This window comes from Eubalaena glacialis, chromosome 11 (genome assembly GCF_028564815.1).
Source record: "Eubalaena glacialis isolate mEubGla1 chromosome 11, mEubGla1.1.hap2.+ XY, whole genome shotgun sequence".
In the NCBI taxonomy this organism is placed as follows: domain Eukaryota; kingdom Metazoa; phylum Chordata; class Mammalia; order Artiodactyla; family Balaenidae; genus Eubalaena; species Eubalaena glacialis.
The window spans coordinates 99805512-99823030 of NC_083726.1; the positions used below are offsets into that span (position 1 = coordinate 99805512).

At 35.7% G+C, this 17519-nt stretch overlaps 1 protein-coding gene across 4 annotated transcripts in view; it reads right to left on the reverse strand.

Annotated features, from left to right (window-relative positions):
- The window catches only part of PDE3A (phosphodiesterase 3A), a 305431-nt gene that overhangs the window by 46148 nt on the left and 241764 nt on the right, over positions 1–17519 (reverse strand). For all 4 annotated transcript variants that reach the window (XM_061204791.1, XM_061204789.1, XM_061204790.1 and 1 more), the window contains exons 3-5: positions 10946–11203; positions 8801–8955; positions 3262–3386 (exon numbers count right to left, since the gene is read on the reverse strand). In XM_061204791.1, the coding sequence (XP_061060774.1) occupies positions 3262–3386; positions 8801–8955; positions 10946–11203 (538 nt within the window). The remainder of the gene's footprint in view (positions 1–3261; positions 3387–8800; positions 8956–10945; positions 11204–17519) is intronic.

Consider the following 17519-nt stretch of genomic DNA (forward strand, 5'->3'; position numbering starts at 1 on the left):
ATTCATCATACATCCCTTTAGTTAAGATCTGGTAGGTGGTAAGGTTTTGACTTACCTGAAGGTATCTTTAACTCATTCCTAGTCTTCTGAGATAGATTTTCCCCACACACAATTTTAGGTTGACTATTATATTCTCTCAGAACTTTGAAGAAAATATCTTCCTGTGTTCTGACACCCTTTATTTGTGACAGTTCAGCTCTCAGACTGACTAAAAGGTAATGTATCTTTTCTCTGGCTAACTTTAAGATTTTTTTTCGTCTTTGGTGTTCTGTAGTCTCACTGTTTCGTGTCTATGTGTGAATTTTTTTAACTCTTTCCTCTCCTGCTGCTCAGATAGTTTATGTTCCCTATCCTCTACTAAAACTATGATCGTGTATCTTACACTAATTCCTTCTCCTATATCTCTTAAAGTCTTTTACATTTTCCAGTTTCTCATCTATGTTTCATTCCATGGAATTTCTTCACATTCTCTGCCTTCCAGTTTACTAATTCTCCCTTCAGTAGTCTTTTATGCCATTTAACCTATCATATTTCCCTGATTACATTTCCAAAAGACATTTAGCTGCCCTACAATTATGTCTTCCCTCATTGCTATTTTTTATGACCTCATGTTTTTCTTTAAACATTTGAGTATTTTTGTAGCACTTAAATATCTCTACCCTTTTAGAGATCTGTACAGGTTTTTTTTTTTTTTCTGTTTTCTCTGACTCGTGGTGCTTTCTTGCATGTTTACAGTGATCTTGGTTATAAGCTCCAATTTGTTTGAACTTGATACACTGGGGTTGCATGGCCCTTAACTGGTGATGCTCTCCTCCAAAAATTATCTGTACATATTTTTGTAGGGAGCCAAGGGGTCCTTCTGAACTAGAACCACTTTAGTGCCCCTTTAAAAGTCTCAGGTTTTATGTGGAATGCTCAAATTCAGTTCCTCCACCTTGCTGGGGTCCCAAATGAGTCTCTGCATTCCTGAGCTCATCTGCATTTGCCCTCAGTGCAATCCCAGTTTAAGTATTTGCCCACATTGTCCTGTTCCTGACTCTAGTGAAAGCTCAATTCTAATCCTCAGGTCATGAATGACTTGTAAGTTACAAAAAAGTAGTGAACATTTCTAAAGAGCAGAGAGGACCAGATTAATTTTTGGAAAATCAGATTACCTTTCATGGTTTCTTTCAGTAATGCAATGCCAATAAAATGGTACTTTGTGGAGGAAGTGTCTTCCTCCACTCAACAGTAGAGATTTAAGCCAAGTCAGTGTTTAAATGGTTTCAAGGAATAGTTACCAGTATAAAGTGGGTGATCAAAGGGGAAAGAAAGTACTAAATTTTCTTTTCTAGACGTATGAAACAACAACAGAAGTCCTTCCTTAAGTTAGCCCTTCCTTTTAAAATTAAGTTTATATTTCAAGGTGGTCTCTTGACATATTAGTGAAATGTGAGTACTGGTTCTCTAACCCTCACAGAAACACTGCCAATTTCAGGACTTCTGCTTCTGGCTATGATGCAGTAGTTTGTAGTAAATCCATGCTTCTTTGAGAACAAATAGAAAAGTTGAGTTAAAAATTTAAAAAGCGATCAAGGGAAGGCAAACCAATTCTGAGAGACTAGGTTTCAAAGAGAAGAGACCCTCAGAAGGGTGAGCCAAAACGCTGCGAACTGTTCTTCCATTCAGAGCGTTATTTACTGACCATTGGCATGGAACAAAAGGTTAAGGATCCAGGCAGAGGGATGCAGTTATTAGGAAGGCAAGCCAACAGAGCTTTTAGTAACATCATGAGGCTGATGACACAAACACTGGAGTTTGGGGCTGCCATGGCAGCCAGAACTTGAATGTCTAACAGCCCAGTGGGAAGAGGGCAGCTTTCCCCTTGAGCCATTTGGTGAATTCTTGAGCTGCTTGAAGATTAAGAAGCTAAGCAGGGAGCTACTGAAAATCTCAGTCGAGTTTTCTGCAACACTGAGAGGTGAAAACTTGGACTTAGAACATTCCAAGAAGGAGAGGTCAGAGTAGATACCCCCAGACTCTCAACTGGGATTCAAGGAGGGGGCCAATTTGGAGATGGAATCTGACAAAAACTGTATTTCAGTTTTGAGTCAGCAGAGATTCTGATTAAATGAGGTAATCTTCCCTCCAAATCATTTTACTTTCCTACCTGAAACTTCACTGATACCTAAACTCCTTACCATAGCTCCTGGGTCCCGTATGGCCTCTGTCCACAGATCTGCTTTCATCTCCCATTCTGCATTCAGGGCTCTCCCTTTCTTCTTGTTAGCTTTGCCAGCCATTTAGAATCTTAGGTTGCTGAGGCTTTCCCTCACCAAGTTGGGTCTTTATATCTCTTTTGTTATTTGAAAGTTTTCCCTCACTTCCTTATCATAGTCTTTAACACAGTATGTATATAGTAATAGCTGCCCATCTGTTTATAGTCTCCACTAGAATGTAAGTGAGAATTCTGTGAGAGGAGGAACAGGGTCTGTTTAGTCACTGCCACTTTCCTCAAATTAGTTCAGTGTCGGAGATAGTGAACACTCCACACGTACTTATTAAGTGATGCTTGAGGGAAGGGAGACGCTAATGCTTAGAAGCACAAAGGGTGCACTGACACCATCGTGGAAAACCCCATGCAGATCCTAGATGGGAGAGATCACATCAAATTTCGTTCTGTACCTGTTTGAAAGAGAAGGAAAACCTCCTATCCACGGTACTCTTGGGTCTTTTGGTTGCTGACGTGTGAGCTTTTTCAAAGGGCTTGCAAAGGTCCTGAATTGTATTTTCTCCAAATTTAAATACCTCTCCTTTTCTGTATTTCTATGTTTGGTGGGGAGGTGAGTGACACACAGTAAGAATTTGTTTGAAAAATTATAATACGTATAGTAAATGAAGCATTTCCTAGAATTTATAAATACCATACTTCTGGAAAATAATTTTCTTTTTTAACAGACACTAAAAATAAATTTGAAATTTGATAAGTACTTCATTAGCTTTTATATTATAAGATGATGCTTCCAGAGATTATCCTCAACAGTGACACTGATTTCCTACTCATTCAATAAGTTCAAAATAGGATATTTGGTACAGCTACCTTAAAAGAATCTGTATCATCATATAAAGTGGAAATTTAAGTAACTATAGTTGGTTATTGAGGCTTTTGCTTTTTAGAAGGGTCAAACCAAGCACACCTGAGTGTTTCAACACTTGAAGCTTCGTTCATTCCACGACTGCACACTCAATGAGTATGAGCTCTTTCTCCAATAAGTTACTTACCTGGTCGATTTTGCTTTTTAGCCTTTACGTGGTTAGAGGCAGCAACAGCATAGGATGAAGTGAAGGATCTGCTTTTGGTGAGAGTCATCATCACTGAGTTTTTCCAAGAATCTGGATTAATAGCACTATAAAGACAGGGTATAAAGAAAAATGAAGAAATTATTCATCAATTATTGGGGTGGACCTTACCAGAACCAACCATCATTTCCATAGTAGACTTTCCAATCTGAGTCATGGCCCAGGTTCAGTGACAGAACCACTTTACTTCCAAATGACAAATAAGGTTATCTAAATTCAATCTCTGCTGCAGGGATACAGTACACACTCTTTAAGGATTCTGGGTTAACAAAAGACAAAAGCTAGCTTTACTGTTTATCCAATTACTAGGTGTCAATCACCTTCTCTTTCTACTTCTACAATCATGTTCCTCACAGATTTTCTAAAAACATGGCAAGTTAACTAGTTAAGATGCAGGTGAACTTACATTAAATATGAATGGCATGATGCTTCCTTCTATACCTTTTTTAATTTATTATTCTTGGTGTAACTAAATTAAAAAATCAAGTGCTTATAAAATCATTCAAAGATAATACTCTTTGCAGTGTCGTGAAGGAAAAGGTTAGTAAGAGGTCTTTTAACCTACCATTTCTTTTACTGATGATACCCTGGAAAGAAAGGGATGATGAGCCAAATCCCCTAGTAGACACTAATGACGGACCTGCTACTAAACATACTGATGCTATTTACTAGGAGAAAGGTAATGACAGTGAGTCTTCACCTAGGGAATGCTCTTAGCCGGATATCCTTGGTCTGTCTAGGTTATTATTGTAAATAAATCTGGAATCAATAAATCTCTGGAAGGTTGGGATGGAGAACATTACAAAATGCCATGTAATTAATGGGATATACATTTTGGAGCTGTTCCAAACCAAAATTTATCTGCAGGCATTGCTCAAAACCTTACATGCTGAATCTGAAACAGAATCCATTGTAATTTGAGAGACAAAAGAATTTGGGAAGTCATGTGGACAATCTTGGACCGCTGCAAAGGAAAAGTGTTTGGTTTGTGTTTGGCTGACACCTGTGTGCTTTCAAGCATTAGTAAATTTGGTACTGGGTAAAATCGATCATTTGCATGAGGATAATTGGACCATTTGACCTTCGGCCAATCTTAGATTGGCACTGTAAGTGGATGTACCTGGTCTCTCTGGGTGACTTGTAAATAAACCTGAAATGGATGGAATTAAAGGGTCATGAATGGGTGGAGATTGTCATGTAAGCTGTATAATTAATGAGGTATAATTTGGAGGTGTTCTATATCCAAAATGGCATCCTCTGTGCAAGCATCATTATGTGTGCATTGCTTACAATCATGCATATTAAGTCCAAACCAGAACACATGCTAACGTGGAGTAAAAGGACTTTTAGGGTGTTGTACTACCAGTTTGAGACCTCTCAAAGGGAAGGATGCTGAGCATTGGTTGGCTACTTCCTCCATCCCTTTATTATTAGTAAGTTTAGCAATGGGAGAGATCTGTCATTTGTGTTGAGTCTGATTTGACATTCTGCCACTTGTTACCTCATTTCTTCTCTTTCTTTTTCTTTTTTCAGAGAGATTTTTCTTCAACTCGTAGACCCAGGTATTTTAAAACTTCATCTTTTCTCCTTATTTTAAATAGCATTTGAAATGTGGAATGAACTCCAGCAATTATCAAATACAATTAAGGAAAGCCTACAAAATAATATTTGTTTCATATCCTTCTTAGAAATCTCATCCTAGGCACTTCACAAATGCCTGGAATTTTGAAATAAAATCAAAGAAAACTTTGAATCTGAGATAGATAAGTACACCAATTATTTCCTTCTACCACTATTCTTTCAACTCCTTTTGCTGGATTGATTGACTTATAAGACTTAAAAAAAAAGAAAAAGACTGACTGTGAAGAAATTTTATGTAATGTATATGTGGCCTAGATGTTTTCTTAGCACATTGTACAGTAAATGGGTTGTGACTTTTCTATGTAGACTTTTAAAAGACCTTAACATTAGCTGAATTTATTTTTTAATATCTTAAAAAAGTTATATTATGAAAGCTAACTCAAAAATTGCCTGCTACTGTTTTATATTTCTTTAATAAAAACATTTAAAATATGCTCATTTTGAGAAGTTTCATAAAGTGCAATAATGGAGCATCTTTAATGTATGGGAAGTTAATGAACTTCAAGATAAATAAAATTCCACCTATATATCCTTTCTTAATATAATAAATATTAATTTATTAAACAGATATTATTAATAAAATATCAATATATGTATAGGTGTGTGTGTATACACACACACACACACACGCACGCATACACACTCTGTAATTTACAGGCACTTTCAAATGCACTGCTTTGTGTGATCCTTGCAATAGTTTTCAGCTGCCTATTGAACTTCACCGTCTTGATTCCTGTTTAAATCTCATGAATATGGAATGATTTGAATTCCAGAGAGGAAAATAGCTTGGGGAAACCTTTACTTGGTCTTCCCACACTAACACAGCAGGGGAAAACTATCTGTGCATCTGTTGTAGAAGATCTCAACCCTCCTCCACAAAAGTGGATTTTATAACCTTAGTTCTATCTATAAAAACTTCATCCTGGGTCCTAAAAGTCTTACCAGGTCCTAACAGTTCCTTTTACTGAGTTTACAGCGTTCTTTCTGCCTAATATACGGAGGCAGGGGTCAGTCAGTTCCAAGGCCAACATGAAATGATTAGAGTATGATTTATTTCAGACTTTTTTATTTCTCTCAAGCCTATTGTTTTTAAAGCACCTACTGGCATTCTTCCACCTAATTTTACTCCAATTGTGCCATTGTTCCCTTTTTTCCTAAGAATTCCTTCTGGTGAGTACCAAGGCTCTGGATACACATCTCTGAGGGATCGGGCCAAGATTCTGATTCTCAATCCAGTGTCTTTTCACCCAGCTGGATTTAAAACTACCCAGGAGTAAATCATCCAGCTGTGTACCTAAAGGAATATAAGCTGAGGACTGTTTCTACTTTTCACTTCCCACTCTTGTTCTTCTTTTGATCACTGCAGTCCTCAGGGAGCCTCAATAAAAAGACAGACATGGAAAGGAAGAAATAAAAGGGCTGACAGGGAAGAAACTTCAAAGGCTAAAACTCGAATCAGTCTTGAAATGAGTCAGCAGGTTTAGTAATAGGTCTCCTAAGTGAAGAGGTTTTAAATTTGGTGTATCATCAGGGCTGGAGATGATCTGAGGCTATCTTTTCACTATTTTCACGCACGACAAAGGATGAGTCAACCAAAACTAGCTGTATTTAATGGTGGTACCATTGCTACTTACTTACACATGGTTTTCCCTTAAAGGGCTCAAATTCTCTTCAGAATGAATTTTATTTCTTTATAATGGTGAAAAAGTTGTATCATTCTCAGATTTTATATCAGGACTTTTAATAGGATAGTGAAATTAAGGAAGAGTAAGTTAGACAGTGGAAAAAAGCATACCCAGGCAAGACATCTATTAGTATTTTTAGGACAAAGAGAATGAATGAGATTGTATGCTATTCCTTATCTATTTTGAAAATATTTGAGCATGAGTATTTATTTCATAAAGCAGAATGACAAAATCTTTAGCAGTTAAGCTCATAGAAGTTTTTGAAAGCTTCTTCCTCACGATGATTTCAATGTTAGCCCCCAATCTCATTTAACTAAAAGAAGAGAGAAGTAGGAGAAAAGAAATTTGATGAGAAGTAACAAACAATAACACAAAGAAAGGAGGCATTTAAGAATGCTTGAATGGATTTTTGGTAGAGTCATTCTACGGAGACTAAGTAAAGGAGCATTCTTGCCAAGGTGTGTTGGTAAAATAAAGATATACACTGAGAACACAAATTCATTTTCTTAAGCAATGAATATTTAACTATAATTCCCTACTACTTATCAGTATTTGCTGCAGTAGAAGTCGACAGTGGTCAATATTTTCATAGGAAAATATCATCAATGACTTGTAATTTTAAACTTTAGGTAATGTTCATGAAACAGATTGGGTAACATCCTCCTATGGTGATGCTTAGAAGTTTTACAAACGTCCAGGTAATAAGACAAAGTGGAATTATACTGATATGTGAAAGAAAGAATCATTCAAAATTTCTTCTGATTCTATAGGTTTATTAGACTACCAATAATATGTTAATATGGAAGAAACCAATTATGTTTTTAATCAACAAAGCAAGAGAAGTTAGCCGTCATTAAATTCTTAAGATTTGAAAGGTTTCCATTTCTTTGCCAGTCTCAGAATGGTGCTTTATTTATATTCAAAGCCAAGGTCAAGAGAAAATCACTTCTAATATTGCCATCATGTAGTTCAACAAAGATGTGGTAATTTTTCAGTCATTAGGTCATTAATAAAATTGATGCAAATGTTTCACAAACCTGAAATCATGTGGTAAAGGTGTTCATAACTATTATTCACATAAGGTATGCTATTTCTATTCTAAATAGAAAAGGACAAACACAGTAGCTCCCCCTGAAAGCACCTCTTTCATGATGATGTTTTCTTCAAAACTCTTTCTAGATCTTTGTATTATCTTTCCTTTAGCTTTGGTAACTCTGACTTTTCAGTCACTTTGTAAAATTATCACTAATATACTAAATAAAGTTTATTCTATTTTTATTGAGGTACAATTGACATGTAACATTATATTTGTTTCAGGTATATAACATAATGGTTTGATATTTATATATACTGTGAATGATCATCACAGTAAGTCTAGTTAACATCCATCGACATGCAGAGTTGCAAAATTTTCTTTTCTTCTGATGAGGACTTTTAAGCTCTACTCTCTTAGCAACTTTCAAATATACAATACAATATCATTAACCACAGTCACCATGCTATACATTAAATCCCCATGACTCATTTATTTTATAATTGCGTTTGTACCTTTTTGAACCCCTTGACCCATTTTGTCTACCCCTGACCCCCCACCTCTGGTAACCACCAATCTGTTCACTATCTAAACAAAGTTTAAATTACCAGCTGTTTGAAGATATTTAGGTGGTCTTAGAATGATGATCTATTTTTTGGTCTGATCTTCTGCCTTTGAAATAATGCTAGGAGAGCTGGTCTGGTGGGCTGGGGGAAATCTAACAATCATTTGCAAATGTCAGGTTGGATACCTTTGATTTAAAGATCCAATATAGATCTCAGTCTAGGTAAAACCTAGCCCACCTTTATTCTGGGCTCACCCTTTCCACCCAAAGTGACAGTGGCAGGCATCACCTGAAGTCACCGTCCCCATTTATACTTAAGGCCACACAACACAATTTAAGCCTAATTATCTGATGTTAATCCCTATACTGCTCTGGATTTAAACCATCTACCTTTTTCATTTTCAAAGCTGGCCTCCAGCCAACTATAATTGGCTGGGCCTCCCTTCCACTGTAATTTATAATTCATTTTTGGTAAAAAAAAAAAAAAAAAAAAAAACTTCTCCAAGACACATGAAACCATCAGGAGCACTGCCTAACCTGGATGAAGGTGCTTCATGCAGTTTGATGCTGGCGCTACGGTCCCTCCGTACTGGGGCAGGCTCCAAAGTGGGCAGACCCGTGGCTGAGGTGGTGGTTGTCCAAGTTGATGAAACTCGTCTCAGCAAACCAGGGGGCAAACTCCTCCTCAGGCGCTGGGAAGAAGGAGCGTTGATTTTATTACCAAGCATATTTTCTATCACTAACTTCTATATAATGAAACAAAATGGGTTTTTAATTGGCAGTGAATTTATTAAACTACATTGGTTGAATATCATTTATCTAAAATTTAGGCACTCAGAAATTCAATAAGAAACTCTGGCCCAAATCAATGAATATTGTAAAAATAACATTTTGGGGATCTTCATTTCAATGTTCACACAAATATGGGATTATGGGAAATGAGACTCAATTACCTTTGTGATAATTTTATAGTTATATTAGTTCAATAGGGCTTATACACCTATGCACACATCATGTTAGTTAGTTATTATGACCAGTAGATTTTCCTCAAGGGACACTCGTGTGGGACATGGATTAATTTTTATCATCTAGCACAATAGTAGTTGCTATATCAAAGTGTTTATTGATTTATTTTTAATTTCTGATCCACAAATGACAGGAGCTAAGGGTAAGAGTATAACTCACAAGATGTACCACCTCTCTTGTGGTTAACATGACTTAAGACAGGCAAATGGGTAAAGTCATTAGGACCAACTCCTCTTAATAGAAGACTCTGCTGGTCGACCTGTGATCCTCTCTTTGTTATTTCTTTTCCTACCATATCCTAAGTGGGATCTGTGGCACCATCAAGCACTCAGGCATGATTCTGAGCTCACCAGCATGAGCACGGGCCCTCTAACGAGAGTCTTAATCTTAAAAATGAAAGGGAAGGTAATCTAACACAACTACAGCAATAGTTATAAGAGGTAGGAGCTCAATCCATTTTTATTTGTGGCCAGTTACTCCAAGGAGAACAACTGTGTAGGCAGAGTTAACAAAGACTCAGCCTGCTCTTCCTGAAGATGGTAAAAACTCTGAGAAGTGAGGATATGGCACCTCGGGATTCAAGAAGACCTCTGATACTAAATAGTTTCCAAAATCTCTTAAAGATCTGGATATGCATCTTAGAACGTAATTCAATAGGAAGAGAAAAGGTTAAGCACTGTAAATATCAGCATTATTGTCTGTAAATCTGTCACTGACTTCATGTCTATTTTGAGGCCCAAGGGAATCAGTTACTCTCTCCCCATTCCTTTATTGTTATATCACGCTTAGCCGTATCTTTCTCAGAGAAGTAGATGTTCGAAGGAAACTTAAACAACTTAATTGACAAAGCTGTGTGAAGGACACTGTCCTGAATCAAGAGACTCACAATGGCAAGAACACAGATGTAACTGACTGACCACCAGCTCCAGAGGACAGCTGCTTGTTTACCAAATAAATAAGTGTGCTGGATGTACCTGAGACCACTGAAATTCTGATTCTCTTTTTTAGTCTTTAGCATGACTTGTTTTTAACTAATACTGAGGTCTAAACTGGGTGTAGGACCCTATTCCCTAGAGCTTACTTTTGTAAAACTCTTATATGTAAAAAGAAGAAAATATATGAATCACTAAGGCCATCTTTTACTTTAAATAATCTAAAATCAACTAGAACTTTTCTAAGTTCAAAACTTGTTGGGTTTGGGAAAGACATGAGGGTACTATGAAGGCTACCATGCTAAGAAATCAAAGAGCAAAGGAATCTTGTGTCTCAGAAGGCAATGAATTTTAAACAGAATCCACAACAACGGGAGCAGGGATTTTTGCCTGTTTTTTTTTTTTTTTAAATTTTTTATCACCACTGTATCTTTATCCCACAGAACAAATCCTGGTATAGAGAAGAAAAAAATTTCTTGAACGTCTGAAAAAAAAAAGGTAATGCAAAAAGGTAAATTTTTTTCATGACAGAAAGCTATCACGTGTAAGGATGGAAGTCTTTATGTTTACATTAGTATTACTTTGGTCACCATGACTGACAGACACATCTTTGGGGAGTCACTGATATGAATCTCCATGTGGGTTTGGGGTGACAAGAAAGAGGCCCAGGAGACAAGGGAAAGAAACAGTTTCACCCTTTCAGGAGCATGTCATTAATACCTACCTTGGGAATAGCCAGCTTGTCCTTTTCAGAGCTTTCCTCAGAATCAGAGCAGGTATAGTTTTCACTGAAGGAAACGATGGGGTTCACTCTGGGCTTGTGAATGGCCTGGATGGTGAGCTGAGTGCTGAGAAGGTTGCTCACTGCCCTCAGGGACGTGCACACGTTGGGGGGCAGAGAAGGGTCTGCCAGGAGGTCGGTGATGAGGCCGTGAGCCTCGCCCATCACGGCAATGTCCACAGTGATACTGGTTCCTGGAGACTGAGACACCAAACACAGGAGGTCGGGCGAGAAAGGCCTGAGGCTGGAGGCACAGGGAGGGAAACTGGGTTTTTTCTGAAAAGCAGACTGAAGTGACACTAGGGTTGCAGTAAAGTAACATTCAAATCACATTTCTGTTTCAAATTTTGCCAAAATTTGCCATGGCTTTTGCCATTTTTGTGTTCAGGGCACATTTTTACTGTTAGAACCTATGGAGGCACTTTGAAGAGATACAAAGATAAACACCAGTTTTTAAAAAATAGAAAGTTTCAGGAAACAAAAAAAAATTCATATTGATCACTCCTTATGAAGAGCTCAACATTTTAATGTATATTATTTAGAAAGTGTCCATTGATAGATGAATGGAAAAAGATGTTTTATATATAGACACACACACACACACACATATATATATATATATAAAATGGAATACTACTCAGCCATAAAAAAGAAATTTCATTCTGAAAAGCAACACTAATATAGTATAAAATTTTAATTTTAGTAATATTCTAGTGTAATATTTGAGCCAGGTGTGTGATAATTATTCAACTAATATTAGAGATAAGCACAAAAAGCAACTCAACTTGTTGTTCAGATTCACAAATTGTCCCTCTTCTTGTGGTTGGTAAGAACAGAAATTTCAGTTCTGGAATTCCGTGGCACATCTGTCCTAGTCTGCCAAACTGCCTATCAGATTCAGAGTTACTACTCTATATTTGCTAAAGAAATGAAGAGCATTAGAAACAGAGGACAGGACTGTTCCTCACCATGCTGGTCAGGCAGGAACGTAGGCAGGAAGGTGTGGGAATAAGGGAGAGCACGGGCAGGGTCAAGGTTAAGAAAGTAGGTGAAGCTTAAAGACGGCATGCAGATGACTGTTAATATTGGAATGCTACCACAGTATGAGGCACAAGGAACCCACGGAACTGTAAACTGAATAACACAGTGATTGGCGTGAGGTTCTGGAACTTGGCTACTTACATCCCAATCATGACTTCCTGACCCTACCACTTTCTAGCTGCATGATTTGGCAAGTTAGTAAGCTCTCGGTGCTGTGACTTCTCCGTCTGTAAAATGGATGTAGTAGAGTACCAACCTCAGAAGGTAATGATAAGAAGTAAAAGGGAGATTATAGGTAAAACACTTACTGTTGTGCTGTAAGCGAACAATTATAAGTGTTCAATAATGATAATTATATAAATAATAGTAATAATAATTCTGGAGTTTTTCAATAAGAGGCTATTAGACGTTTGGCTATGTATTTGGGAGAAAAAAAAGTTTAATCATTCTTTCACAACAGACTTAAAAATAAACTCCAGAGAGATGGAAAATTTTATAATCTTGGGATTAGGAAGACCATTAAAAATAATATAAATGGCATAAACTGTCAAGAAAATATCTAACAGATCTGACTAAATGAAGACATAAACTTCTCATAAGCAAATATGCCATAAGCAAAGGTAAAAAACAAATAGTCCATGAGAAAATATCTGCCACCCAGAGAAGATAAAACATATGCAAATAAAAGGCCTTTTAAAAAAATCAATACAAGATAAACTTGGAAAAAGGAAATGAATATACAATTCAAACAATATTTAATAATCAAATATACAAAAGCTACTTGCCTCCCGAATATTTAAGACACAAACTAAAGTAATAAAAACAATGTTTACTTATTAAATTGCAAAATAATAAAAGACTGCTAGCACCAAGTATTAGTAATGGTTTGGGGAAATGAGCAGTGAGTAAAAAATAATCCAATATTTTTGCAAAGAAATTCTTGCTGAGTCTACCAATTTATAGTTTAAATGTATATATCCTATAATCTAGCAAGACAATGTAGACATCTAGTCCAAAGAAAAACTACATATATACAAAAATATAAAGATAAGGTCAAAGGATACTGCAATGCTCTGATAACAATCAAAGAATGTGGCCATAAATGCATTATCAACAGAGAAATTGTTTTAAAAAGTTATATTACAAATATACTATAAAGTATAATATACTTATTTAAAAGATTTGGGTAGGTCTATAAATGTTTATTTGGAAGAATATTCATAAAATATTGTTTTATTTTTATAAAGTATGTCACAGAAAAAGTGAACATATATTTTTTGCAATCAGAAAAATATGATAATTATGAAAACACCCAACATCTGTGAAGGTATCTAGTCTTATAATAACTGTAAGCAAGGATAAATTATTCTGTAAAGCTATCATATAGAAATTATGTCTTTTCGTACTAGAATAATAAGAGTAGCAATAATAATAATGGTGGATAATAATGGTGACAGCTGATATTTATTCAGCACAGTCTACAAGGTAGGTACTCTTATTACATTCATTTTTATTAGTCAAAAATAACCTGCCAGGACTTCCCGGTGGCGCAGTGGTTAAGAATCCACCTGCCAACGCAAGGGACACGGATTCGAACCCTGGTCCAGGAAGATCCCACATGCCGCGTAGCAACTAAGCCCGTGTGCCACAACTACTGAGCCTGTGCTCTAGAGCCCACGAGCAACAACTACTGAGCCCGCGAGCCACAACTACTGAAGTCCACGTGCCTAGGACCCGTGCTCCGCAACAAGAGAAGCCACAGCAATGAGAAGCCCATGCACCACAACGAAGAGCAGCCCCCGCTCGCCGCAACTAGAGGAAGCCCGCGCGCAGCAACGAAGACCTGACGCAACCAAAAAAAAAAAAAAATTAATTAAAAAAAAAAACTATTTAAAAAAAAATAACTTGCCAAATAACTGAGTCAAAAATAACTCAGAATCAGATAGCTAGAGCATGGAAACGTCAGGCTGCAAACACAAATACATACTCTATTTCCACGGCTCAAGAGCTGAACTAGCAGGCCGAAATAAATATTGAATGTTTTCATTGTACGTTACTAAATATATCTGTAATTATTTATCGCTTTATTTAATCATTGTGCCATGTTTTTCTCTCTTTGTAGGTTTAAATATCTTCCATGAACCAACATGAAAATTTAAGTGTAATATTAATAGCTTTAGGATATATAATTATGTGTATTTCACATTTTTATTTACATTGTTAACTTAAAAAATGTTTGTGAGAAATGCCACTCAATTAGGTTAACATTCCCTTTTAGAAACGTATTTTCAAGTGCATCTCTAATTATTATGCTTCTGAAAAACTCACCCAGTGTGATCTTATGAAACAGTAATATTTATTCCTACCCATGTTGTTCTAATAATCTTAAACTAGTACATCACTGTACTATTTCCCTAAAAAATTAAATTTTAAGTCAAACTTTGTATCCAGGACATAAAATTTTAAGATGTTTTGACAATAAAATTAACAGTTTATGTTCTAATAGTTAATAAAGAGATTTTCTCAAAATGGTCTCAGTACATAAAACTTACAAATCTGAAGAAAAAGTAGAACGTGCTTATTGACAATCATAATTACATTTTAAAATAAATTATTGGTGAGAAAACAAATGCATCTTATAATTCTCTAATTTTATGTCTTTTTTTTAAAGTAATGGATGTATTTCTTATATACTCAGAAAAAAACAAATAACTAAAAATTTAAAAGTAACTTTAAAATAGAAACAGAACTGAAAACTCATCCTTGTAAGCCAATGTTAGTGTTACATAAGAACTTAGAAAACAAGCACATTATGTAATTCAATGTTACTTATACTGTAGCTTTTGTGAAAGCAAAGGTCTTCAAGTGAAAACAAAAGCAATACTCAGACCAAGCTGATTTGCTTTGTTGTGCAACAGAAACTAACACAGTATTGTGAAGCAATTACACTCCAATAAAGATCTATTAAAAAAAAAAAAAAGCATATTACCCATATTGGAATTGGCTAAGAAACCAAACACTTCAACTACTGGAAAAGTCTCCCTACTGTTATAAAGTCAGGTCTTTGTTTTATTAGTTTTATGATTTAAAAATTAAAATTGTGTAACAATTCAAAGTTGTATCACACATAAGAAGTTATCATCAGTTTTTGGCTCAAATAATGAAAGGCTTCAATGAGGCATGAAATCTAAAACCAACAATCAGATTTGTTTGCCACAAACTTGCCAAGGCTAACCACACACGAAATGATGAAAGACTGAAAGATAGATGGGCTGCTGTTTCAATAAACTGCAGGCAAATTATAAAGACCCTGGCACGTCCAGGGAGTCACTATAAAGGAATTTCAGGGGGAGAGGGGCTTAGGCTGATTGGTAGTGTTTTTTCATCATATGATACAAAATATGAAACAACACAGAGTGACTCACACAGAGGGTATTTCCACACCTATTCAACTTTCAAAATAATATAATTCAATTTCTAGGTATACCAAATAACACTCGGAAAAAATTTCATTTAACTGGTGAAATCTTAGCTAGTGATAATAAACACTAAAGGTTAAGTTTATAGTAAAGCGACTTTAAAGGAAAGTCTTAAGCTTACAGCCTGAAATCATCTTTGAGTTGAGTCTAAAACCACAGTTGAGTCTTTTTACGGTGCATATGATCAAACGAATCTTTTCCTTGAAAAGAGTGACCAAGCAATAAAAAACATTTTACTTTGCAGGCTCTCCTTATAATGGAAATACTTACATTTAACATTTAAGAAAATGCAAGTATAATTCCCTGGGCACTCTTTAAATGACAACAAAATTTGTATTGCCACCTCTAAATAGAAAATCTGGAATTGAAGTCTGATAAACAGTGGAGTAAAGTGCAGTTTTATATATCAAACCAAAAATAACTGATTCTTTTGGTAAATCCACCACTTTTCAAAGCACCCTGTTCTTTCAGCATCTTCCTTCCCCCCTTTATCTTCTTCCAGTCTACTTCACCATCTCCAGGATGTCCTACGCAATGCTGGTTGCTATGGTAACAATCTAGCTTGCTTCCAAGTTACTTTAATCAACATAAACCAAGGGCCAAGAAAATCTGGAGTCAGAGATAAGTTAAGGAAACAAAAACAAATACACTTAGAAATAACATTAGATGTAACGCCTAGACTAGGCATGTATCAATCAATTCAATTATAGAAATTTTGTTTTTACTGTCACTACTTATGTGGTTAAACTTTGAAATTACAGTTCTGGTATGATAAAGGGGAAAGCTTTGAAAATGTGTAGGGGTCAGAAAAAATTTGCACTCTATAAAGCGCATCTAAATTTCTAAACCACCATAAGCTGCAAATTATGAAAAATTTAGCAAATAAATCTATGTGGTCAAACGACTACTAGAATGTAAAACAAAATTATATATCTTTAAGGAACATGACAGATTATTTACTGCGGCACTGTGTTTGGGTTTCTATCAACATATTGTTCAGAAATGGAGAATTTCTAAAAGAAAAATATCATTAAGAAGTCTTACGAAATAACTACCGGAACAAGGTAAACAAAAACAAAGAAGTAAACAAACATCATTTCACTCCAAGAAAGTGAAAGTGCCCAAGCGGGAAATCAGAAAGGGTTTGGGAAAGTTGATGTCAACAGCAATTACTGATTCAAAATGATTAGGGAGATCATCTGGTATAGAGCGTGGGGTGAAGATAAGGCATCCAATTCTTGACAAATTTTTTGGGGGGCAGCACCAGTATAGTCACGTTATAGCTCTTCTCCCTATACATTTTGAAGCAAAGATTAAACTGATAACTTAATGAAATAGGTTAAATACATCCCTGCCCACAGGCAGAAGATGTAATAATTCTCAAGTATTCTGACTTCGTGAATCATTTGATGTGTCACTTGCTTTGGACATTAATTTATTCTAACTGGAGGAAAAGAATTGGAAGCAGCACAAAAGCCTCTCTTCATAATTCTACATGAAGCTCAAAGATAGGTTATAAACGCAAAAGCACTAGAACTGAGATAATTATCTCGATAACCTAGTTGAGATGCTTTATCCCTCAAATTAGGCCACTTTTTTTTGGTTCAATATTTTAAGTTTTATGATGGTTTCCAAAATCAACCATGGCTTTTCTCTAGGCGATACTGTATCCATTGGAGCCCTCGGGCTCTGCCCCTGCAAAATCAGAGAACTCGCCTTTATCTTTCTAAGATCCCTCCCAATTCTGTAAGCCTAAAGCATTTCTTTACATAACATACATACACACACAAACATCAAAGAAGAAGGAATCAAATAATTTTAAAACTTATTTCTTGGCTCATTAAGAATTTTAAATTTTTTTAAAAAGATTTTGATTTATGTACTTTTAAATTTTATTTTACTGAAGTATAGTTGACTTATAATGTTGCATTAATTTCTGCTGTACAGCAAAGTGATTCAGAGATATATATAAATAAACTCTTTTTCATATTCTTTTC